The sequence below is a fragment of the Protopterus annectens genome, chromosome 10.part0 (assembly GCF_019279795.1).
Source record: "Protopterus annectens isolate FY-2018-M chromosome 10.part0, PAN1.0, whole genome shotgun sequence".
Taxonomy (NCBI): Eukaryota; Metazoa; Chordata; order Ceratodontiformes; family Protopteridae; genus Protopterus; species Protopterus annectens.
In genome coordinates, this window is record NC_056744.1 from 1,837,563,703 (window position 1) to 1,837,591,534 (window position 27,832).

The 27,832-nt window shown below is 44.1% G+C and overlaps 1 protein-coding gene across 1 annotated transcript in view; it reads right to left on the reverse strand.

Moving 5' to 3' along the window:
- Nucleotides 1-27,832, reverse strand: part of LOC122814090 (sulfotransferase 1C1-like) — a 198,196-nt gene that overhangs the window by 102,717 nt on the left and 67,647 nt on the right. The window contains exons 4-5 of the mRNA XM_044086700.1: nucleotides 19,577-19,674; nucleotides 7,209-7,335 (exon numbers count right to left, since the gene is read on the reverse strand). Of these exons, the coding sequence (XP_043942635.1) occupies nucleotides 7,209-7,335; nucleotides 19,577-19,674 (225 nt within the window). The remainder of the gene's footprint in view (nucleotides 1-7,208; nucleotides 7,336-19,576; nucleotides 19,675-27,832) is intronic.

The following is a 27,832-nucleotide window of genomic DNA, read 5'->3' on the forward strand; positions in this document are numbered from 1 at the left end:
TGAGAAGAGGGATGCTACAGGAAGTGTGGATCCACATCATGGCATTATGCTGTGGATTTAATAAGAACAGTCACAGTAAGCAAGGCAGTGATCCCTGCAAAGAGGGTTGCTACAGGCAGTGTGGATCCACACCATGGCATTATGCTGTGGATTTAATAAGAACAGTCACAGTTAGCAGGGCAGCGAACCCTGAGAAGAGGAATGCTACAGGCAGTGTGGATTCACATCATGGCATTATGCTGCGAATTTAATAAGAGCAGTCACAGTTAGCAAGGCAGTGAACCCGTAAAAGATGGATGCTACAGGCAGTGCAGATCCACATCATGGCATTATGCTGTGGACTTAATAAGAACAGTTACAGCAGGTAAGCGAACGCTATGAACAGGGATGCTAGAAGCAGTGTGGATCCAAGTCAAGGCATTATGCTGTGGATTTAAAAAGAACAGTCCCAGTTCACAGGGCAGTGAACCCTGAGAAGAGGGATGGTACACGCACTGCAGCTCCATATCATGGCATTATGCTGTGGATTTAATAAGAACAGTCACAGTTAGCAGGGCAGTGAACCCTGAGAAGAGGGATGCTACAGGCAGTGTGGATCCACATCATGGCATTATGCTGTGAATTTAATAAGAATAGTCACAGTTAGCAGGGCAGAGAACCCTGAGAAGAGGTATGCTACAAGGAGTGTCGGTCCAAATCATGGCATTATGCTGTGGATTTAATAAGGATAGTCACAGTAAGCATGACATCAATCCCTGTGAAGGGGGATGCTACAGTCAGTGTGGATCCACATCATGGCATTATGCTGTAGATTTAATAAGAACAGTCACAGTTAGCAGGGCAGCGAACCCTGCGAAAAGGGATGCTACAGGCAGTGTCGATCCACATCATGGCATTATGCTGTGGATTTAATAAGAACAGTCACAGTTAGCAGGGCAGTGAACCCTGAGAAGAGGGATGCTACAGGCAGTGCGGATCCACATCATGGCATTATGCTGTGGATTTAATAAGAACAGTCACAGTTAGCAGGGCAGTGAACCCTGAGAAGAGGGATGCTACAGGCAGTGTGGATCCACATCATGGCATTATGCTGTGGATTTAATAAGAACAGTCACAGTTAGCAGGGCAGCGAACCCAGAGAATAGTGATGCTACATGCAGTGCAGAGCCATGTCATGGAATTACGCTGTGGATTTAATAAGAACAGTCACAGTTAGCAGGGCAGCGAACCCTGAGAAGAGGGATGCTACAGGCAGTGTGGATCCACATCATGGCATTATGCTATGTATTTAGTAAAAACAGTCACAACAGGGCAGCGAACCCTGAGAAATGGGATACGACAGGCAGTGTGAATCCACATCATGGCATTATGCTGTGGATTTAACAAGAACAGTCACAGTTAGCAGGGCAGTGAACCCTGAGAAGAGGGATGCTACAGGCAGTGCGGAGCCATATCATGGCATTATGCTGTGGATTTAATAAGAACAGTCACAGTTAGCAGGGCAGTGAACCCTGAGAAGAGGGATGCTACAGGCAGTGTGATTCCACAACATGGCATTATGCTGTGGATTTAATAAGAACAGTCACTGTTAGCAAGGCAGCGAAGCCTGAGAATAGGGGTGTTTCAGGCAATGCAGAGCCACGTCATGGAATTACGCTGTAGATTTAATAAGAACAGTCACAGTTAGCAGGGCAGCGAACCCTGAGAAGAGGGATGGTGCAGGCAGTGCGGATCCACATCATGGCATTATGCTGTGGATTTAATAAGAACAGTCACTGTTAGCAGGGCAGCAAAGCCTGAGAAGAGGGGTGTTACAGGCAGTGCATATCCACATCATGGCATTATCCTGTGGATTTAATAAGAAAAGTCACAGTTAGCAGGGCAGCTAACCCTGAGAGGAGGAATGCTACCGGCAGTGCAGATCCAAATCATAGCATTACACTGTGGATTTAATAAGAACAATCATAGCGGGGCAGCGAACCCTGAGAAGAGGGATGCTACAGGAAGTGTGGGTCCACATCATGGCATTATGCTGTGGATTTAATAAGAACAGTCACAGTTCGCAGGGCAGTGAACCCTGAGAAGAGGGATGCTACCGTCAGTGTGGATGCACATCATGGCATTATGATGCAAATTTAATAAGAGCAGTCACAGTTAGCAAAGCAGCGAAACCTTAGAAGAGGGATCCTACAGGCAGTGTGGATCCACATCATGGCATTATGCTGTGGATTTAATAAGAACAGTTACAGCAGGGCAGTGAACCCTAAGGACAGGGATGCTACAGGCAGTGTGGATCCAAGTCAAGACATTATGCTGTGGATTTAAAAAGAGCAGTCCCAGTTCACAGGGCAGTGAACCCTGAGAAGAGGAATGCTACAGGCAGTGTCGATCCACATCATGGCATTATACTGTGGATTTAATAAGAATAGTCATAGTTAGTAGGGCAGCGAACCCTATGAAGAGGGATGCTACAGGAAGTGCGGGTCCACATCATGGCATTATGCTGTGGATTTAATAAGAACAGTCACAGCAGGGCAGCAATCCCTGTGAAGAGGGATGCTACAGGCAGTGTCGATCCACATCATGGCATTATACTGTGGATTTAATAAGAATAGTCACAGTTAGAAGGGCAGTGAACCCTATGAAGAGGGATGCTATAGGCAGTGTGGATCCACATCATGGCATTATGCTGTGGATTTAATAAGAACAGTCACAGTTAGCAGGGCAGCGAACCCTGCAAAGAGGGATGCTACAGGCAGTGCGGGTCCGCATCATGGCAATATGCTGTGGATTTCATAAGAACAGTCACAGTTAGCGGGGCAGCAATCCCTGAGAGGAGGGATGCTACAGGCAGTGCAGATCCACATCATGGTATTATGCTGTGGATTTAATAAGAACAGTCACAGTTAGCAGGACAGTGAACTCTGAGAAGAGGGATGCTACAGGCAGTGCGATTCCACAACATGGCATTATGCTGTGGATTTAATAAGAACAGTCACTGTTAGCAGGGCAGCGAAGCCTGAGAATAGGGTTGGTTCAGGCAATGCAGAGCCACATCATGGAATTACGCTGTAGATTTAATAAGAACAGTCACAGTTAGCAGGGCAGCGAACCCTGAGAAGAGGGATGCTGCAGGCAGTGCAGATCCACATCATGGCATTATGCTGTGGATTTAATAAGAACAGTCACTGTTAGCAGGGCAGCAAAGCCTGAGAAGAGGGGTGTTACAGGCAGTGCAGGTCCACATCATGGAATTATCCTGTGGATTTAATAAGAAAAGTCACAGTTAGCAGGGCAGCTAACCCTGAGAGGAGGAATGCTACCGGCAGTGCAGATCCAAATCATGGCATTACACTGTGGATTTAATAAGAACAGTCATAGCGGGGCAGCGAACCCTGAGAAGAGGGATGCTACAGGAAGTGTGGGTCCACATCATGGCATTATGCTGTGGATTTAATAAGAACAGTCACAGTAAGCAAGGCTGTGATCCCTGCAAAGAGGGTTTCTACAAGCAGTGTGGATCCACATCATGGCATTTTGCTGTGGATTTAATAAGAACAGTCACAGTTAGCAGGGCAGCGAACCCTGAGAAGAGGAATGCTACACGCAGTGGAGATTCACATAATGGCATTATGCTGTGAATTTAATAAGAACAGTCGCAGTTAACAGGGCAGCAAACCCTGAGAAGAGGGATGCTACATGCAGTGCGGGTCCACATCATGGCATTATGCTTTAAATTTAATAAGAAATTTCACAGTTAGCAGGGCAGTGAACCCCGAGAAGAGGGATGCTACCGTCAGTGTGGATGCACATCATGGCATTATGATGCGAATTTAATAAGAGCAGTCACAGTTAGCAAGGCAGTGAAACCTTAGAAGAGGGATCCTACAGGCAGTGTGGATCCACATCATGGCATTATGCTGTGGATTTAATAAGAACAGTTACAGCAGGGCAGCGAACCCTAAGAACAGGGATGCTACAGGCAGTGTGGATCCAAGTCAAGACATTATGCTGTGGACCCACATCATGGCCTTATGCTGTGGATTTAATAAGAACAGTCACAGTTGCCAGGACAGCAATCCCTGAGAAGAGGGATGCTGAAGGCAGTGAGGCTCCACATCATGGCCTTATGCTGTGGATTTAATAAGAACAGTCACAGTTATCAGGGCAGTGAACCCTGAAAAGAGGGATGCTACAGGCAGTGCGGGTCCACATCATGGCATTATGCTGTGGATTTAATAAGAACAATCACAGTTAGCAGGACAGCGAACCCTGAGAAGCAGGATGCTACAGGCAGTGTGGATCCACATCATGGCATTATGCTGTGGATTTAATAAGAACATTCACAGTTGGCAGGGCAGCAAACCCTGAGAATAGGGATGCTACATGCAGTGCAGAGCCACATCATCGAATTACGCTGTGGATTTAATAAGAACAGTCACAGTTAGCAGGGCAGTGAACCCTGAGAAGAGGGATGCTGCAGGCAGTGCAGATCCAAATCATGGCATTACACTGTGGATTTAATAAGAACAGTCATAGCAGGGCAGCGAACCCTGAGAAGAGGGATGCTACAGAAAGTGTGGGTCCACATCATGGCATTATGCTGTGGATTTAATAAGAACAGTCACAGTTAGCAGGGCAGTGAACTTTGAGACGAGGGATGCTACAGGTAGTATGGATCAACATCGTGGCATTTTGCTGTGGATTTAATAAGAATAGTCACAATTATCAGGGCAGCGAGCCCTGAGAAGGGGGATGCTACAGGCAGTGCAGATCCACATAATGGCATTATGCTGTGGATTTAATAAGAACAGTCACAGTTGGCAGGGCAGTGAACCCTGAGAAGAGGGATGCTACAGGCAGTGCAGGTCCACATCATGGCATTATGCTGTGGATTTAATAAAAACAGTCACAGTTGGCAGGGCAGTAAACCCTGAGAAGAGGGATGCTACAGGCAGTGTAATTCCACATCATGGCATTATGCTGCGGATTTAATAAGAACAGTCACAGTTAACAGAGCAGCGAACCCTGAGAAGAGGGTTGCTACAGGAAGTGCAGGTCCACATCATGGTATTATGCTGTGGATTTAATAAGAACAGTCACAGTTAGCAGGGCAACGAACCCAGAGAGGAGGGATGCTACCAGCAGTGTGGCCCTGAGAAGAGGGATGCTACAGGCAGTGCGGCCCTGAGAAGGGGGATGCTTCAGGCAGTGAGGACAGTGAACCCTGTGAAGAGGGATGCTACAGGCAGTGCAGATCCACATCATGGCATTATCCTGTGGATTTAATAAGAACAGTCACAGCAGAGCAGCGAACCCTGAGAAGAGGGATTCTACAGGCCGTGTGGATCCACATCATCGCATTATGCTTTGCATTTAATAAGAACAATCACAGTTAGCAGTGCAGCGAACCCTGCACAAAGGGATGCTACTAGCTGTATGGATCCACATCATGGTATTATGCTGTGGATTTAATAAAAACAGTCACAGCAGGGCAGCGAACCCTGAAAAGAGGGATGCTACAGGCAGTGCGGATCCACATCATAGCATTATGCTGTGGCTTTAATATGAACAGTCACAGTTAGCGGGGCAGTGAACTCTGTGAAGAGGGATGCTACGGGAAGTGCAGGTCCACATCATGGCATTATGCTGTGGATTTAATAAGAACAGTCAGACTTTGCAGGGTAGCGAACCCTGTGAAGAGGGATGCTACAGGCAGTGTCGATCCACATCATGGCATTATACTGTGGATTTAATAAGAATACTCACAATTAGCAGGGCAGCAAACCCTGTGAACAGGGATGCTACAGGCAGTGTAGATCCACATCATGGCATTATGCTGTGGATTTAATAAGAACAGTCGCAATTAGCAGGGCAGCGAACCCTGCAAAGAGGGATGCTACAGGCAGTGTAGATCCACATCATGGCATTATGTTATGGATTTAGTAAGAATAGTCACAGCAGGGAAGTGAACCCTGAGAAGTGGGATGCTACAGGCAGTGCGGATCCACATCATGGCATTATGCTGTGGATTTAATAAGAACAGTCACAGTTAGCAGGATAGCGAAGCCTGAGAAGAGGGATGCTACAGGCAGTGCGAATCCACATCATGGCATTATGCTGTGGATTTAATAAGAACAGTCACAGTTAGCAGGGCAGTGAACTCTGAGAAGAGGGATGCTACAGGCAGTGTGGGTCCACATCATGGCATTATGCTGTAGATTTAATAAGAACAGTCACAGTTAGCAGGGCAGTGATCCCTGAGAGGAGGGATGCTACAGGCAGTGTGGCCCTGAGGACAGAGATGCTACAGGCAGTGAGGACGGTGAACCCTGAGAAAAAGGATGCTACAGGCAGTGCAGATCCACATCATGGTATTATGCCGTGGATTTAATAAGAACTGTCACAGTTAGCAGGGCAGTGAACCCTGAGAATAGGGATGCTACAGGCAGTGCGATTCCACATCATGGCATTATGCTGTGGATTTAATAAGAACAGTCACAGTTAGCATGGCAGCGAACCCTGAAACAAGGTATGCTACAGGCAGTGTGGATCACCATCATGGCATTATTCTGTGGATTTAATAAGAACAGTCACAGTTAGCAGGGCAGCGAACCCTGAGATGGGGGATGCTACAGGCAGTGTGGATCCACATCATGGCATTATGCTGTGGATTTAATAAGAACAGTCACTGTTAACAGGGCAGCGAACACTGAGAGGAGGGATGCTACACGCAGTGTGTCCCTGAGAAGAGGGATGCTATGGGCAGTGAGGACAGTGAACCCTGAGAAGAGGGATGCTACAGGCAGTGCAGGTGGGTGGGTGGACACTAATTGCTATCATGGATTAACTCATATTCAGGTAGAACCAGAGCCTGGCATCTGACCAACAGACCAGCACCATTGACGCAAAAAAGGAACAAAAAATGGTTCCAGAGCATAATATCAGCATGGATGAGGAAAATGAGAACCTGGGATTACATCTACATTTTCTGTCTCTTGATATGGTGCTGAGATATAATACTAAAGAACACATAGGTGAGGAGGGAAGGAGGTTAAGCCTCAGTGTAACAGCATCCTGTCTATCTCAATAGTTGATGCTATTTAGCTGAAATGACCACCAGTGCTAATAACTAGCATTGAGGTTTATTTTATGTCATTCTGTAACTGGTAGTTCAGTCACTTTTTAAAGGAGTACAAAAAACTTACCCCTTCCTGCGATAAACTTCATGAAAAATTCTTCAAAAGTCCCAGGTTCAGGTTCTACTAAACACATGCGCTCAAAATGGTAATAGGAAACAAGATTGTCTTTTGCATTCCTTGCAACGTAGATCACCTAAAAACAAGACATAAAATGTTACAAGACGGTATATATAAGTGATAAAAAGCTGTGCATTAAAGGATTATAAATTGTTCTGTAGTGTTATATAATCTATAGTCAAGTATCCCTGTGCCTCTTAAATAATTCATTCCAATCCTTTATACCCCCCTCAGATGTGCTTTATTATACTTGTAAAATGACTTTTGGTCATTTGTAGAGAAGGCAAATAAAGATGAAATTCCAATCACATATACAGAGATGTGATGCATGGAACAGTGTTCTGTTTCACTTACTCACTGCTATTTTTACTTATATATTTGATGTCTGTTGTTCATTTGATAGTATACCTAGCTGTGCTCAGTGACCACAAAACATTTGCCTCATAATTACTGAATAAAACATGGATCTTGCTTAAATTACAACAGAATGAGCCAATAACTAGTTCAGTGGCTAAGAGGAAAAGAGCCCTAGCTGTGTCTCACAAGATTTATGGTCATGTAATGGTCTCAGGGAATGAAGGACTCAACCAAGGGGGGTGAGAAAGAGAGGCTTAAATGCTGCCTTGCAACCTCCCCCGGTGGAGGGTAGGCTTCCTACATAGCTATGGCTTCATTTGGAGCCAGGAGTTTTAACTTAGACAGGCAAAAGTATGTTGACTTACAAACATGTTGTCTCCAGTGACTGCATACTGTGCACATAGTAGCATTTGCAGGCAGATGGTCTGTCATAGATGGTCTACACATGCATAGACAAGTTTAGATGGTCTACACACAGTAGCATGGAAAAGTAAATCATCTGCGGTAGACAGTGTGCATATGGCAGTGAATGTAGGCAGATCATCTGCAGTGTACACATGTTGGTACATGCAGAGGCTGCATGGTTGGCACATGGCAGTGAATGTAGGCAGATCATCTGCAGTGTACACATGTTGGTACATGCAGAGGCTGCATGGTTGGCACATGGCAGTGAATGTAGGCAGATCATCTGCAGTGTACACATGCTGGTACATGCAGAGGCTGCATGGTTGGCACATGGCAGTGAATGTAGGCAGATCATCTGCAGTGTACACATGCTGGTACATGCAGAGGCTGCATGGTTGGCACATGGCAGTGAATGTAGGCAGATCATCTGCAGTGTACACATGTTGGTACATGCAGAGGCTGCATGGTTGGCACATGGCAGTGAATGTAGGCAGATCATCTGCAGTGTACACATGCTGGTACATGCAGAGGCTGCATGGTTGGCACATGGCAGTGAATGTAGGCAGATCATCTGCAGTGTACACATGTTGGTACATGCAGAGGCTGCATGGTTGGCACATGGCAGTGAATGTAGGCAGATCATCTGCAGTGTACACATGCTGGTACATGCAGAGGCTGCATGGTTGGCACATGGCAGCATGTGCAGGCAAATCATCTGCAAAGGAAGGTGCCTGCTGTAGTACTAACTGTAGATCACCTGCAGTGGATGGTACAGCACATACAGGCTGATGGGATGCAGTGCATGGGTGGTATGTACATGGCTGCATGTCAGGCAGTAGATAGTGGGTACCTGGCAGCATATGCAGGCAGATGTATAATATGCAGTGGAAAGTGCACACATGGCAATACACACAGGCAAATCAGCTATACTAGGCAGTATACACATAGTAATACATATACGTATATTATATGCACATAGATTGCCTGCAGTGAACACTGTGTTCATGGTAATACCTGCAGATAAATTGCCTGCAGTGGATGGCATGACAGGGTAATGGATACATGTAGCTTGCACAGAATAGTGCATATTTAGTAATATATGTATGTGGTTTGTCTGCAGTGGATGGTGTGCACATCATAATACATGCATATAGATTGTCTACAGTATACATAGTGTGCATGGTTATATGTACATGAGATGTTTGCAGTGAGTGGTACACATGGTAATACATGCATGCATGTAGATTGTATGTAGTGTGTAAATTGTGTGCATGGTAATACATGCACATGGGATGTCTGCAGTGGATGTTGTACATGGTGATACATGCACATGGGATGTCTGCAGTGGAAGGTGCACCTGGTAATACATGCATTTATGTAAATTGTCTGTAGTGTGTACATTGTGTGCATGGTAATACAGGTGTATGGGATGTCAGCAGTGGATGGTGCACACGGTAAAAAATGCACATAATATGTCTGCAGTAGATGGTGCACATGGTAATACATGCATGTGGGATATTTGCAGTAGATGGTGCACACAGTAGTACATACATGTGATATGTTTGCAGTGGATGGTGCACACGGTAATACATACATGTATGTAGATTGTCTATAGTGTGTACATGGGGTGCATGGTAATACATGCATGTGAGATGTCTGCAGTGGATGGTGCACATGGTAATACTTGCGTATGGGATGTCTGCAGTGGATGGTGCACATGGCAATGCATGCATGTGGGATGTCTGCATGGATGGTGCACATGGCAATACATGCACATGGGATGTCTGCAGTGGATGGTGCACATGCTAACACATGCATTTGAGATGTTTGGAGTAGATGGTGCACATGGTAATACATGCATGTGGGATGTTTGCAGTGGATGGTGCACACGGTAATACATACATGTATGTAGATTGTCTATAGTGTGTACATGGGGTGCATGGTAATACATGCATGTGAGATGTCTGCAGTGGATGGTGAGCATGGTAATACTTGCGTATGGGATGTCTGTAGTGGATGGTGCACATGGCAATACATGCACGTGGGATGTCTGCGTGGATGGTGCACATAGCAATACATACACATGGGATGTCTGCAGTGGATGGTGCACATGACAATACATACACATGAGATGGTTACAGTGGATGGTGCACTCAACAAAAGCATACCCAAACAAAAGAGACCTCCAAGGCATAAATGCACACGAACTCCATTGCCCACCACACCACACACATAGTCCACACACCTGCATCTCATGGCTACTAAGGCCTAAACATAAATCCAACATATTAGTCATAGGAGACTCCATTGTGAGATGCACAGATGTGCCCCTCACCAGGCTGGATAAAGAGAAAGTCACAGTTAGTTGTTTGTCGGGTGCCAGAATCTGCCATAACACCAATGCACTCAAGTCTCTCAACAGGTACTGTTATGACTCTGTCATAGTCCATGTTGGAGGGAATGTCTTGAGACATACCTCCCTGGACTATATGAAGAGAGAAATGATCGGGCTCACTGAATATGTGTCCCAGGCAGATAAGTTCCTAGCCTTAAGCAGCATTCTACCATCACCCAGAATGATGCCTCAATGCAAATAAAATGATGACATTAACAACTGGCTTAGTTTCTGGTGTCATTCCAAGCGGATCCAGTACCTGACAGCCTAGGATGACATGATTGACAAACCATGATGCTTTGCTAGAGATGGCCTGCATCTGTTTCCCTTGGGCTGCAGGCTCCTGGCAAAGGCTCTTGCCTCCCCCCATAGTGCCTTTTTTAGGCAATGCCATGAGGTCAGAACTAACAACATGAACATTTCATCAAAATGTAAATTAAAGGTCATGCTGCTAAATGCTAGGAGTCTAAACATGAAACTGCACTCATTGCAAGCATTCTTAACCCTAGAAGAAGCTAACATTTGTGCAAGTCACAGAAACCTGGTTCAAAGCTGTGGAGAGCACCCCAGCCATACCAGGTTACTAATCCTATCATTCATTCAGACCCCAAACCATGGGCAGCAAAAGAAAGGGAGGTGGAGTTGCAATATATATATATATATATATATGTATATATATATATATATATATATATATATTATATATATGACATACATACATGTAGGCTGGTCAAACAGTATGATACACAGGAAGCACTCCGGGTGCAGTTAACAATTGACCAGACCCCTATTCAAATCATAGCTAGCTATAGGCCTCCAACTTTGACTCAAGATGCCCACTCCACCTATCTGGACCTCTTTAAATCTATCAAGATTAAATCCTTTACCCTGATCCTGGGTGACTTTAACTATCCAACCATAGACTAGAAGAAATACTCATGCCAAAACACAAATGCCCAGAGATTCCTTGATTTTATCAATGGAAATGCCTTGGACCAGTTGGTTGACACCCCCACAAGAGGTGAGAATATCTTGTGGGCTTGGTATTTACCAATATGAGTAACCACTGCAGCTTCCCTACAGCATCATCATCCCCGGTAAGATCCAACAACAAAGCAGTCACTTCCAAAGTCACCATCTCCCCTGACCCCCCACTAGCTAGGGTCAAACAAAAAAAACTTCTCCAAAGCTGATTACAACCTCCACAGGGAAGGTATAAACAACTTCACAGCCCCCTCCCCCTCCTTAGGAACTGGTACATATGCCCAATCCTACACCAAAGTACTATATGAGCATTTATACAGCTGCATTGAATCAGGAATACCACACAGGATGAAATCATCTTCCTCAAGGAAGAGCAAACTTGTCTGGTGGACATGTACAATAAATAAACTCTGTAATAAAAGGAAAAAAATGCTGTCCTGGACAAAGAAGAAGCAGGTGCCCAATTGGAAGTAATCTCTCATTAGCCTGAACAAGCAAATAAGAACATTAGTGAAATCCTCCAAAGCAAACTTCAAGTCCAAACTGGCCACATCTACTAAAGACTATCATAAGGCCTTCTTCACATATCTCCACAATTTCAAGAGAAGCACCCAGATCTTTTCAGAACCACATACTCATACGCTGTAGATATAGCCAACCTGCTGGCAGACAGGTTCAGTGAAAACTTCACTCCTCTGTCCCCCCATCAGTAAAACATGACATCCCAGTACCTGCCCCCCTCCCCTTATCTTTAGGCAGCAAGTCATCACTGCCCTCTCAAAGGCAAAAAATACAGCCTCCATAGGAACTGATAACATCCCAAGCTGCATCCTACATGAACTCTGGCAGGAACTTGCAGCATCATTAGGCACCCTATTCAACCAAAGCCTGAGTACTGGCTTCATCCCAGCTGAGTGGGGGACAGCCACTATCATCCTTTTGCACAAAGGTGGAATGTCCACTAATCCAGGAAATAATAGACCCAGCAGCCTCACTAGCCGGATCTGCAAGGCCATGGTGTGGATTATCATGGACCTTGTTAACAAGGACATTGGCAACCTCCAGACACTTGATCCCACACAGCTTGGTTTTGTCAAGGGGAGGTCATTCCTGTTAAATTTGGTTGACTTTTTTGAGACAGTCACCAAGGCCATAGACGAGGGAAAAACAGTGCACACCACCTACCTTGACCTGGCCAAGGCCTCCGGTACTATTCCCCACTCAGGTATAATAGATAAATTCTCTCAACTAGGCATCAATCAATATGTTACCAGATGGGTAGCAAACTTGCTCACTGATAGACCCCACCTAGTCAAACTAGGGGAAGCCACCTCAAGTAGAAGACCCGTAACAAGTGGTGCACCAAAGCAATCAGTCTTGGGGCCTCTGCTGCTTGGGATATACATCTTAGAGGTGCAGGCCAAATCTAGTGGGCTATGGCTGACCAAGTTTGCAGATGACTGCAAGCTGGGTGCTATCATCAATTCCCCTGGTGATGTGGGCATCCTCCAAGAGGGTCTCACCCAAGGAAATGACTGGTGCCAGAAACATGGCCTCAAACTGAATGCCAAAAAATGCAGCATCATCCCTTTTGAGAAGAGTGACATCCCCACAAATTATCACATTGATAATAAGGTTCTAAGCATGCAATTAGTCATGAGGGAATTGGGCATCCAGGTTGATAGCAAACTGACTTTTGACCACCATATTGCCTCCATTGTACAGAAAGCTTTCTTCATGGCCCACCTCATTAGTAAGGACAAGGTGGTCATAACATCTTTGTATTCTTCCCTTATAAAACCCATTATTGAGTACAATGCCCCTTTCAGCATGTACCTCACAAAGCTCATGCAGCAGCTGCAGACACCACAGTTTCCTCACCCAGAGAATCCAGGGCCTCAAACATCTACCTTACACAGATAAGCTAAAATCCCTGTCCCTCTACTCAGTCTCCTACAGACTCCTCAGAGGTGACCTCTGTCTGACATGCAAAGCAATCTCAGACCCAACCCTGATGGGACTGTTGCATATCCACAAGTCAAGCTCCACTCAAGTAACCTGCACATATGACCTAAACCTGGCCTGTGACATCAATAGGACTTGTTGGCAGGACAGATATGTGTCCCACAGATTCCCTATTTAGTGGAATAGACTCCCTCTCCACGTAAAGCAGAGTACCTCATTAACCCTTTTTAAGGGCAACCTGTATAACTGGATGGGAAACAGAAAATACATCCCTGGGATTCCACTTGTGTCCTTGCTGCACAGTGACATAGGGTGCTGATGTGTTGAAACATGGGTTAAATTCCTGGCTAGGCTTGTATGGGCCTCAGGGCCAATAGCCTAGTAACTTCCTATGATCCTATTTGTGTAGATTGCCTGTAGTGTGTACATTTTGTGCATAGTAATACATGCACATGGGATGTCTGCAGTGGATGGGGTACATGGTAATACATGCACATGGGATGTCTGCAGTGGATGGAGCACATGGTAATACATGCTTGTATGTAGATTGTCTGTAGTCTGTACATTGTGTGCATGGTAATACACGTACATGGGATGTCTGCAGTGGATGGTGCACATGGTAATACATGTGCATGGGATGTCTGCTGTGGATGGTGCACATGGTAAAATACATGCACATGGGATGTCTGCAGTGGATGGTGCACATGGTAATACATGCATACATGTAGATTGTAGTCTGTACATTGTGTGCATGGTAATACATACACATGCAATGTCTGCAGTGGATGTTGCATATGGTAATACATGTGGATGGGCTGTCTGCAGTGGATATTGTACATGGTAATACATGCATATGGGATGTCTGCAGTGGATGTTGCACATGGTAATACATGCACATGGAATGTCTGCAGTGGATTATGCATATGGTAATACATGCATACATGTAGATTGTAGTCTGTACATTGTGTGCATGGTAATACATACACATGCAATGTCTGCAGTGGATGTTGCATATGGTAATACATGTGGATGGGATGTCTGCAGCGGATATTGTACATGGTAATACATGCATATGGGATGTCTGCAGTGGATGTTGCACATGGTAATACATGCACATGGAATGTCTGCAGTTGATGGTGCACATGGTAATACTAGCACATGGGATGTCAGCAGTGGATGGTGCACCTGGAAATACATGCATGTATGTAGATTGCCTGTAGTGTGTAAATAATGTGCATGGTAATATATGCATGTGGAATGTATGCAGTGGATTGTGCACATGGTAATACATGCAAGTATGTAGATTGTCTGTAGTGTGTACATAATCTGCATGGTAATACATGCACATGGGATGTCTGCAGTGGATGATGCACATGGAAATACATGCACATGGGATGTCTGCAGTGGATGGTGCACATGGTAATACATGCATGTATGTAGATTGTCAGTAGTGTGTACATTGTGTGCATGGTAATATGTGCACATGGGATGTGTGTGGTGGATGGTGCACATGGTAGTACATGCACATGGGATGTCTGGAGGGGGAATGGCATTAAAAACAGATGTGAAAATAAATACATAAATAAATAAACATTTTCCACTGAAAAGGAACATGTTCCTCAGAATAATACCTTTTTCAATAATCATTTGAATCACTGGATGGAGATAATGCTTTAGTGCTGCTGATCCAAGTTCAGAACAGAACTCTGGTCTACCAGGATGGTCATATTGCAAAGTAAACAGCCCCAAACCTAATAATGTCATATAAGAGAGGAGAGTGGCACAGTACAACACCCTACCAAACTGTGGAGGACAGTGGCAGACTAGCACCTCCCTCCAGTGTGTAGGACAATGAGAATGTATCACTATCATTCCCTTAATGGGTTAGACAACAGCACATTATCACAGCTATTCATGTAAAGTAAGGTGACTGTGGTACAATGGGAACCCTTGGTGTAAGGAGGGCAAACATCACTGTATCTTCTAGTGTGGAGGACAGAGTATCAGTATCCCCTGTATTTGTGTGGAGAGTAATAGTACACTAACACACTTGTATGCATGTGGAGACTAATGATACACTATCACACCTGTATGTATGCGGACAGCAATGGTACACTAAAACACCTGTATGTGTACAGAGAGTTATATTACACTAACCCACCTGTATGTGTGTGGAGAGTAATGGTAGACTAACACACACCTGTATGCTTGCAGAGAGTAATAGTATACTGACACACCTGTATGTGTGCAGAGAATAATGGTACACTAACACACCTGTATGTGTGTGGAGAGTAATTATACACAAAACACCTCTATGTGTGTGGAAAGTAACAGTATGCTAACACACCTGTATGTGTGTGAAGAATAATGGTATACTAACATACCTGTATGTGTGTTAGAGTAATCATACACAAACACACCTGTATGTGTGCGAGAATAATGGCACACTAACACACCTGTATGTGTGTGAAGAATAATGGTACACTAACATACCTGTATGTGTGTTAGAGTAATCATACACAAACACACCTGTATGTGCTTGGAAAGTAATCATACACAAAATACCTGTATATGTGTGGAGAGTAATGGTGCACTAACACACCTGTATGTGTGTAGAGAGTAATGGTACACTAACACACCTGTATGTATATGGGGAGTAATGGTACACTAACACACCTGCATGTGTGCAGAGAGTAATGAAACACTAACACACCTGTATGTGTGTGGAGAGTAATGGTACACTAACACAACTATATATGTGTGGAGAGTAATCATATGCAAACACACCTGCATGTGTGCAGGGTGCAATGGGACACTAACACACCGGTATGCCTGCAGAGAATAATGGGACACTAACACACCTTTATGTGTGCGGAGAGTAATGATACACTAATGCACTCATCCCCAGTGTGGATGTGCATAGCATCACAGTCCCAACCTCCAGTGTAGAGGGTAATATAACAATATAATACTCCTTGTTGCATGGAAGAATCAGAAAATTTACCTGACAATGTGTAGATTTGGACAACAGTGCTACTCAAGTTTGTATGGAGGACAGCCAGTGCCACACCCCTCCCCTCTGATACTGTTCTGTTCTCTGCCACACAATCACGGCTTTCACAAACATGAAGAACACAAAATACAGCATCACTCCCTAACATAGAACTGCAACCACCCCCAATAAAAAGGACAATGACACAGGGTCAACATCATGTGCAGAAGGACAATGACATAGTCCTGTAACACCCCCCAGTGTGGTGAAAGATAACATACTTTCACTTTGTGTGTGAGTAGAGGGGGGCTCAGTGACACAGTACTCTATCACCTCCAGTACGGAGAACGATAATGTACTGTCACTTTGTGTGTGTGAGTTGAGGGGGGGGGCACCGCTACACAGTAGTGCAACACCTCCCAGTGTGGATAATGATAACATACTGTCACTTTGTGAGTGAGAGTTGAGGGGGGGAACAGCAACACAGTAGTGTAACACCTCCCAGTGTGGAGAATGATAACATACTGTCACTTTCTGTGTGTGAGTGGAGGGAGTGCATAGTAACACAGTCCTGTACACCCCTCAGTTTGATGAAATATAACGTGCTGTCACTTTGTGGGTGCGAGTGGAGGAGGGCATGGTGACACAGTACTGTAACCCCTCCTCAGTGTGGTGAATGATAACATACTGTCACTTTGTGTGTTTGTCTGTGTGTGAGTGGAGGGGGGCATAGTGACACTGTACTGTAACACCCTCCCAGTGTGGAGAATGATAACGTACTGTCACCTTATATGTGAGAGTGGAGGGGGGTACAGTGATGCAGTCCCCTATCACCCCCCTCAGTGTGGAGAACAATAATGTACTGTCACTTTGTGTGTGTGAGTTGAGGGAGGGCTCAGTGACACAGTACTCTAACACCCCCCAGTGTGGAGACCAATAACATACTGTCACTTCATGTGTCTGAGTGGGGGGGGCACAGTGACAGAGTACCGTATCACCCCCAGTGTGGAGAACAATAACATACTGTCACTTTCTGTGTGTGAGTGGAGGGGGCAGCACAGTGACACAGTACTGCACACCCCCCAGTTTGGTGAACGATAACATACTGTCACTTCATGTGTGTGTGAGTGGACAGGAGCACAGTGACACAGTACTGTACACCCCCCAGTTTGGTGAATGATAATGTGCTGTCACTTTCAGTGTGTTAGTGGACAGAGTCATAGTGACACAGTACTGTATCACCCCCAGTGTGGTGAATGATAACATACTGTCACTTCATGTGTGTGTGAGTGGAGGGGGGCACAGTGACACAGTACTGTATCTCCCCCAGTGTGGAGAAAGATAATATACTGTCACTTTCTTTCTGTGAGTGGAGGGAGGGCACAGCTACACAGTCCTGTATACCCCCCAGTTTGGTGAATGATAATGTGCTGTCACTTTCTGTGTGTGAGTTGAGGGGAGGCACACTGACACAGTACTGTATCACCCCCAGTGTGGTAAATGATAACATACTGTCACTTCATGTGTGTGTGAGTGGAGGGGGGCACAGTGACACAGTACTGTATCTCCCCCAGTGTGGAGAAGGATCACATACTGTCACTTTCTGTCTGTGAGTGGAGGGAGGGCACAGCTACACAGTCCTGTATACCCCCCAGTTTGGTGAATGATAATGTGCTGTCACTTTCTGTGTGTGAGTTGAGGGGAGGCACACTGACGCAGCACTGTATCACCCCCAGTGTGGTGAATGATAACATACTGTCTCTTCATGTGTGTTTGTGTGTGTGAGTGGAGGGGGCACAGTGAAACAGTACTCACCCCCCCAGTATGGAGACCAATAACATACTGTCACTTTATGTGTGAGTGGGGGGCTCAGTGACACAGTACTGTGCCACCCCCAGTGTGGAGAACGATAACATACTGTCTCTTCATGTCTGTGTGTGAGTGGAGGGGGGCACAGTGAAACAGTACTGTAACACCCCCCCCATGTGGGGAACGATAACATGCTTTCACTTTGTGTGTGGGATTGGAGGGGGACACAGTGACACAGTATAGCTGCCCCCACAGTGTGTAAGACAGTGGCAAAATGTCATCTCCCATTGATGTAGAGGGGACACTGAAACAGTACTGCAGTTTGCCCCCCCCCCCCGATGTGGCATACACCAGTGGAGTATAACTCCCATTATTTTATTGTTGATGCAATTAGTACAGTGTTTACGTCCTACCAATATGAAGAGCAACCGAACAATATGATGTCCACAAATGTGAAGGGCCACTTTGTATGTTTTCCTGCATGTTTGCCTGTTTCTTTCTACAAAAACAGTGTAAAATGCTCACCTGTCAAATGCAGTGTTGACTATGGTCTCAATGACAGTGGTATCTGTCTGTCTCTTTGCTAACATGGATAATGCTAAAGGACCTACTTTAGGCATAGCAGTCACAGACATGCTCAAGGTGTGCAAGTGAACATACAAAGGTGACACTAGTGTGTGGAAGACCATGCAGCCACAATAGCCCAGATTTAACTACACGCTATAGAGGTAAAGGAGCTGAGTAGGGACTGCTGAGAGTGTGTGAGTGCATGGCTTATCTCAGCTTGTGCATATCAGGGAAAGGTGGTGTCCATGTTCTGCTGCTCGGGATCTGCCTGTTGGACAGACAGGCACTGGCATGACAGTCCAAATGGACCACCAGATACAGCACTTTGGGATGCCAAGAAGTGCAGAGTTCTGTAGTTATCATGGATGTGTGCATGTATGTGATTGTGCACCCTCTGTTGCAGCCCTGTCTCTCCTGGATGGGGAAGTTACAGCTAAAGAACACATCACAACAGCTCACGAATCTCACTCAGCACTGCTGACAAGATAAAGCAAACATTCCTTGGAAAAAGAATATTTTCCCATGAGGTAATTCGAGGTCTGAGGCCAAGCAGGGTAGTACAGAAACAAGAGCATCAATAGGAATTTGGGAGAGCTGAGTGGTGACAACTGAACAATCTTGTACCTTCTCATATATGATGGATAACTGCAGCACGTCATACCTTCCCCTGTGTGTGGGGGATAATGGAACAGTGTCGCCCATCATATATGATGGATAACATTACCATAAAGCACTCACCATCAGTTTGAAGGGGGTGATACAGTAGTAAACAAGCAAACAGCTCATAAATGCCTGCACTTCTGTAAAATGCTGATAATAAAACATACAGTAAGACAGGCCTACCTTACAATTTTGCTCCCAGAAAGACTGAGGCACAAGCTGAAATGGAAGGTGGGTCTTTATTGCCCTTGGGGGTTTCAGTGCAGCAATTTGTTGAAGGCCTATAAGAGACACAATAACAGTTTATTAATATAAAAAAGAGTAGTCCAGAAAGGTTTAACATGACCTGCATAAAATATGCACATCAGAGTTACAGGTTCTACATCCATTCTCTGATAATTTGACCTCTTCATCTTTCATTTCTACACTGTACTTAAATCTTAAATTGTTACTGTTTGTGACTTTGTACATTCCTTCTTGCATTAACCATTGGTGTTTTTCTTGGTTTATAAAGCTTGTGGATAAGTGGAAAGAATTTGTCTTGCAGCTGGAGTACAAAGTCATTTAAGCTGTATTAGGGTCATGTTAGATGAGTATATGGTTCCACTTGTGGGCTGTGAGAAAAGTTCCGAGTTTTTCTGTATTAGTCCTACTCTGGTTCTGTAGGTTTTTAATATTGGTGGTAGTTTTATAGGATGGTTGACAACTGTAAAGGCAATTGAGCAGTGGTGACTTAGCGATGCTAGCAGAATGTTTATGTTGGCACTGGAGTTTGGTACGTTTGTAATAATCAAGTCCAGTGAGGAGTGTTTGGAGGACCTGAGGTTGGGTCTTGTGGGTTCTTTTGTCAGTTCAAGGAGACCAAGGTCTTCTAGGAGAATACTCCTATTAGATAAAACAGGGTCAGGGTAATTAACATTGAAGTCACCTAGAATGATTATATTATTAGTTATTAATGATTAGTGATGAGTGATTTGAATTTATTTAGGGAAGCAGGAAGTGGTAGATAGGCTGTAGCAATCAGAACTGATAGATTTCATAAAATAAATAATAAATTAGTATTAATACTATAAGATATAATACATATATAAAATATAAATTATTTAAAATATGTAAGAGAATCCAATTAGGACAAGAGTCTTAGAAGTTTCCTTGGGCAATGACTTTTGGGTTTAGGTTAGTTTTCTACATAATTAGAGAACCTCCACCTGAACATTTGCCTGGTCTGACATCCCTGACACACTTTTAGGGGGTTAGAAAGTGCTGGAAGTTCAGGGAGTTTTCTTGATTCAGGATTCTGTGACTGCTAGAATGTCTAGGTCATGCTGGGAAATCAGAGCACTTATGTGGTGTAGCTTGTTTCTGATGCTATGTGCATTGAGGAGGGCACAGGTCAGTGTACGAAGGAAGTAGTTCTGATGTTAAGGAAAGGGAATAGCTGTGCCTGGTTGGGTTCAATGTTACTCTTAAGGAGTATAAAGATTATGGGGATAGCCTGAAGGAAGTATTTGGTGTTTTAATGCAGAAAGAAAATGTTTCTGCATCTCAGTAATCATATAGAAGAGTGACAGTGGTGAGTTGAGCAATAGGTTTGGTCTGAATACTTTGGGATTTGGTGGTGGTTTGTTGCTGAATAAGTTGTCAAACTAGGGTAATACACAATTATATGATAACTGTTGTGTAAGTGTTTTATGAAGATGTTTGTTATTGGTAGTATGTGGTGACGATGGTCAAAAGAAAAGAAGGAAGTAGAAGTTGGTAACTTGTGGACAGAGGAACATTTTGCTGATTGGATATTCATTGTGTTTGTTGTGTTTGTACAGGAAGTTATAAGTGGGAGTTAGGATTTCCAGTAATATTGTAGTACTGACTATGAAAGTAGTGAAAAAAGAGAGATGTGGTTTTATGATGGCGTCTTTTTAAGAGGTGTATCTTGAGAGTGTGACAGTGAGCGGAGATCAAGGCAAATATAATGGGCGGTCTAGGGGTGGCAGGGGAATTTTGTGTGGAAGGAGAGAGAAGTAGAACACAACTCCCACTGTCTTGGGAGTTAATTAGCTGAGGACTGTGCCAAGCATTGAGCTCAGAAAGGTAGGTACGTGCATGAGTTGTTCAGAAATGAGAGCTTTGGAAAATGAGGCCGTACTAATAACTATATAACAGTAAAGCAGTCTATGTTGTTTCACCAATTTAAAGGGGTAGCTTCACCATAAATAGAATTTACCTACTGAGTCAAAAGTGTTTTGAAAGGAAGTCAAGCAAAGGGCAAACAAAGAGATAGCACCTGCATTAACATAGTTATAAAAAAAGAAAAAGTAGGAATGTGAGACACTAAGTGCAATTGTCAGGAGAAGTGCAGATGCACCTGTTTTTGTTTTACTTTTTCCTTGTTTTTCCTTTGCTAAGGTACCTCTGGGGAAGTGTTTGGGTAGAGTCCACTGCACAGATGATGTTTGTTTACAGTGTGAGGACAGGCCCAGGTAGCTTGGCAAAGAAGTGAAATACCCGAGGGAGAAAAAGCAAACACTATAAAAACTAAAGATGGGGGGCATGTAAATTATCAGGAAGAAAAGAAAAAGTATTTTTTTTTTCATTTCAGAAACTCTAAACAGAAATAAGATAAACCTAAGAGTCATTTGAGCACCACACAGCAGATACGTAAACAAATGGAGCAGTGCAACAAAACCACTATAAGATAGTCATGTGACTACCACACAGCACATGCCTAAACAAATTCAGCAGTATAATAAAACCACTATAGGTTTAAATGCAAAGATTGGAGTTATAATTCCCCAAAAGTAACATCCCATTAATTAAGCCTAAGACACAGTTTACTTCATGCAAAGAATACATACAGGACATAAATGAGCACTGCAAGTTTCTAAATAAAACAAACAAAAAACAATCAAGCAAACAGCCTGTAAAAGAGAACTGACAAAAGTATCCCTAATATGGTCTAATATGAATAAGTTTTATTTTTCAATCTACATTTCAGAGTAGAAACTAAATAGCTCTTAGTTAACTTTCCCTGGGATGTATAAAGGTTACTTAATGCCTGTACTTTCTTTATTCAAGGAGATCCCTACCACATTGCATGTGCTGTCTATTCACTCAGGAAAGCTACACTAACTGTACAGATGTTCTTCGTGTTTCACTGTTGCAGTCATTACATTTGGATAATCTGCTGGCAGATTGCCCTCAGTCGGCCAGTCTTGGGTCCTGCGTCGGTTGCTGTCTCCTCTTCCATGACGTCAGGTCGTCAGGGGTATAAAACATGCAGCCGACACCATTTTATTCAGTCTTTCTTGCCGCACGGTGCCCGAAGCAGAAGCAGTTTGCAAGTGCTGGTCGACCGACTCCTGAAATTTTCACATTCGAGTTTCAGAACCGAAGTCTTCAACTAAAGCTAAATACCCCGTTGGGGAAACTTTTTCTTGCTCCTTACCAATGTCAGTAAAAGTTAATAATTGCATTACTTGGGGAAGCAAATAGCTCATAAGGATTTTCATGTGTACTGTATTCCTTGCCTAGGCCCAGATCATAACATGCCTTGCTGTCAGTTTTGTGCTAGATTTAACCAATGCACTATTAAGCGTCAGTATATTTTTGCTTCAAAATATTTTGGATCCAGATTTAATTACCCTGAAATGTCGTCAGTTAGCAATCCGACTACCGGAGTTCACAAAAAATGCAAAGAAAAAGACAGAGACAGACTGTCAAGGTCCAAAACCGACAACAAAGCTTCTCCTAAGCCAGTCGCCGGTTCGCCAGTACTCAGTGAGGCGCTTTTGCAGCCCCTGATACCCACTACTTTTGAGTCACAGGCCTCTACCGAGACCCATGCAGAGTCCTGTATGACGCAAGATTCTCAGAGTATTGACCCTGCGGATGTCTCACCCTTGGATGGGACCTGAGCCGCTGAACAGGCACCGGCTTCTGAGGGTGTTTTCAGGCCTCAACATTTTTATATAAAACCGATGTCGGCTTCAAAAACAAGATCAAACGCATCTTCTAAGTCTAAAATACCAACATGCTCAGGCCCCTATGCCTAAAAAACAGATGTTCAAAATGGCTGAGGACTTAATTACCTTGATCAGGGGTTCCCAACCCCTCCCCCCCTCACTAAGAGGCCTAGGCAAGACACTGATTATGAATCTTCAGATCAGGTTTCTATTTATTCTGGTTCCTCTTCTGATCAGGAATTTTCTATACCACCCTATGAGGATTCAGATGCAGAAGAATCCATCCCATTTGCATCTCCTCCCTAGGATTATTCTTTTGGAGAAACCTTGCATACTTTAAGAGAACATTTTCATTGGGAGAGTCAGGATTTCTCTGAATCTAAATAGAGGCTTAGGAATTTACTTCTTCTTTCTCAGTATAGGCCTTTGGCTGTACCTCCTGTATTACACATTGTTGATTATATGTTTTCGGAATCAAGCATGGCTCCTGATTCCCTACCTCCGGCTCCTAGTAAGCCAGACAGATATTACAGGGTTCCTGACTCCCACAAATTTCTATTCAAAAATCCTGCTGCTGATCCTGAAACTATCTCACAGGGTCCCAAAGGTGTAAAGGCCTCTACAGCCAAAAATCCTACCTCCTCTGATAGAGACTCCAGGGTGCTGGATAGATGGGGAAAGAATGTTTATACATCTGCAACCTTGGCAATTAGGGCCTTAAACTGCCAGTTTCATATGCTAAAATATCAACAGCATGTTATGGGCTTATTGAAACAGAAAATTATGTTGATTTCTGATTGTGTGGAAAATAAAGAATTACAGGAATTATTGCACGCAGCAGAACAGGTTGGAAAGCATACTTTGCAATGTGGTTTTGATTCCTTGGAGGCCTCTTGCAGGGCCACAGTTACTGGATCTGTAATCAGAAGGCATGCCTGGCTCAAGGAGCAAAATCTGCCTGATCATGTTAAAGCTAAATTGTTAGATGCACGTTTACAGCATGATACTCTGTTTGGTAATAAGGCAGAAGAGGTTTTAAAGAAAATGGAAGGCAAGGCTAAATCTATGCAAACTGTAAAATATTTCTTACAAGTGCAGCCACTCAGGTTCAGTAGGCACTGGCCTACTAAAAATTCCTTTCCTGTGTCCAGCAGAGCCTCTCAAGGCAAATCCAGGTGCTCAAAAGGCTCTAGATACCAATCACAGGGTTCTTACAGGTCAAACAATGGGGTGCATCAACCTCCAAATCTGGAGGAAACAAAGCACAAGCCTAGAGTAAGCAGTCTCAATGACTTCCCTCTACCATCACCAAGCACTTATCTTTTGGCAGTCCCCTTGGGGGGAAATTTAGCACTTCATGCTCAAAACTGGCACTTAATTACCCAGGACAAGTGGGTATTAAACATAGTATCCCAGGGGTACAGATTTCATTTCCATACTTTGCCAATTCCAAACGGTTGGCCAGATCTGCCACAAAATCAATGGGCAGAGGCTCAGAAACAAGTTATGTCCCTCATGGATATGGGGGCTATTCAGCCAGTACCAGAACAGGAAAAAGGACAAGGGTTTTATTCAACAATGTTCCTGGTACCCAGAAAAGACAATGCCTGGCATCCAATACTGGACTTATCGATTTTTAACACGTTCCTGGACATTCCAAAATTTAAGATGATGACTTTACAACAGCTACTGCCCATGCTGGGCAAGAACACTTGGCTAGTGACTCTAGACTCAAAAGAGGCATACTTGCATATCCCAATAAGGGAATCATGCAGAAGATACCTCCGCTTCAAGGCAGGTTTTATGCATTACCAATTCTCTGCAGTGCCCTTTGGCTTATCTACTGCACCCAGGGTCTTTACAAAGTGCCTGGCACCAGTAATTGCATTTTGCAGACAAAGAAGCATACAAATTTATCCTTAACTGGGCGACTGTCTCATTCAAGCAGAGAGCAAGAACATTCTTCTTCAGCATATGGCATTTGTAAAAAGGCTTCTAACATGCCTAGGGTACACAATAAATGAAAATATATCACAATTGGTACCCTCTCAAAAAATTACATTCCTGGGTGCAAGCTTGAATACAATTGCCCAAATGGCTTACCTTACGCCAGACAACAAAGGCAGCTGACTATATACTTCAAACAGATGGCAACAAAAACCCAGTTATCTGCAAGACAAATTCTGCAGGCTTTGGGGTTCATGGCATCCTGCATTCTACTAATTCCATATGCAAGACTGCATATGAGGAAACTTCAATGGTAACTAAAAAGTTTATGGAGTCAACATTGTCACAGTCTGGAAACAATGATTCCTCTCATTCCCTGCCTACAACAGGAGTTTCTTTGGTGGGCAGAGACATGTCACCAAAACAAGGGACTGTCATTCACTTTACCCCCAGCCACCCAAACCCTAACTACAGATGCATCAGACTATGCTTGGGGGCCCACCTGGTGAGGAGATGCATTCAGGGCATATGGAGCCCAGAACAAATGCATCTGCATATCAACCAGAAAGAAATACTAGCTGTTCAGAATGCACTGACAGCCTTCAAGGACTTACTTCATCCAGGACAACTACTGATAAAGACGGACAACACCACAGTTATGTGGTACATAAACAAGCAGAGGGGTGCACATTCCTACACCCTTTGCAGACTAGCCATGGCATTGTGGAACACAGCATTGACTTACCCAGTACATCTTCAAGCTCAATTCCTGCCAGGAAAACAAAATACTCTGGCAGACGACCTAAGCAGAAATCTTATGGACCCGCACAAGTGGAAACTGGATCCACAAATCTTCAGCATGGTAACACAGAAATGGGGGACCCCAGACATAGATCTATTTGCCTCCCCCCAAAGTTATCAACTGGACAAATACTGCACAAGGACTGATTACAGACAAGCATGGAAAGTGGATGCCCTATCCTTCAGTTGGAAAAACCTATCAGTCTACGCCTTTCCCCCTCTGCCTCTTCTCTCCAAGGTCTTACTAAAAGTCAGACAGGAAAAACCAAAAATGATCCTAATTGCTCCTGACTGGCCTCGCCAGCACTGGTACCCAATTCTAAGCAATATGTCTCAACTTCCTCCTTGGTACTTGCCTCAAATACCTCATCTACTGTCTCAGCAGAACAATCAAATTCTGCACACTCAGCTCCAAACCCTGAACCTTGCAGCATGGCTGATCATGTAATTATTCAAACAACACCTCTCAGGAAATCTGTGATGGATGTCATTTTGGAAGCCAGAAGGGCTAGTACTAGAAAATCTTATGCTGATAAATGGAAGAGATTCTGTGCTTGGTACCAAGCACAAGGAACGGACACAGCAAAACCAAATATCCCTCAGATTTTACAATACTTGACTGAGATGCTTGAAAAGGTCCTATCTTTTTCTTTAATAAAAATCCATGCCTCTGCCATATCAGCTCATTACAACACAGAGCCTCCCATCTTTTCTCATCCTCTGCTAAAACAGTATCTTAGAGGGGCGAAAAATTTAAGGCCTCCCAGAAGATCACCAACTCCTGCATGGGACCTCAATTTCGTGCTGGAAAAACTCACCCTACCTCCTTTTGAACCAGCAGCTACTGCGGATATAAAGTTTTTATCTTGGAAAACAGCTTTCCTTTTGGCAATCACTTCAGCAAGAAGGGTTTCAGAGCTGCAGGCCCTTATGGCTGTGGAGCCTTTTATTACATTTTACCCAGACAGGGTGTCCCTCAGGACCAATCCTTCATTTATGCTTAAGGTGGTATCCAGTGTGGCTCTTAACCAAATTATTCACCTGCCAACTTTTTACCCAAATCCGCAGAACAAGGGGGAATGGATTCTGCATTCATTGGATGTACACAGACAACTAATATTCTACTTAAACAGGACCAAATCTCTAAGAAAGTCTGAGCAACTACTGGTGGCATTTGCTTCAGGATCAGAGAGGAAGGCTATATCAAAGCAGACTATTTTAAAATGAATAAGCCACTGCATTTGTTTCTGCTACTTGCATCATGGTAAACCTGTGCCCAAGGGGATCAGATCACGTTCCACCAGGGCTGCATCTACCTCAGCAGCCTTTCTCAGAGGAGTTCCAACCAAAGACATTCTAGAAGCTGCTACTTGGAGCTCTGTTCATACCTTCACAAAGCGTTATCATTTGCCTCTCTTCTCTAAGTCCAGGGCATGCTTTGCCACTGCAGTTCTGCAGGACCTTATAGCCGCTCCTAAAGCTATTTAGTTCCATCCTCCCATCCATAGCTCCCAAATGTGATGACTGCAACAGTGAAACATGAAGAACATAGTACAGTTGTGTACCTACCATAAATGTAGATGTTCGAGTGTATTCACTGTTGCAGTCCGGGTTACCCACCCGCCATCCCCCTTTTCTATAACTTCTCTTTCCTTCACTATATTCTAAAGCCTTTGTGGTGTATTTGCTTTTAGATGAAGGTAACGTTTATGTTGCTAAAACTGCATTT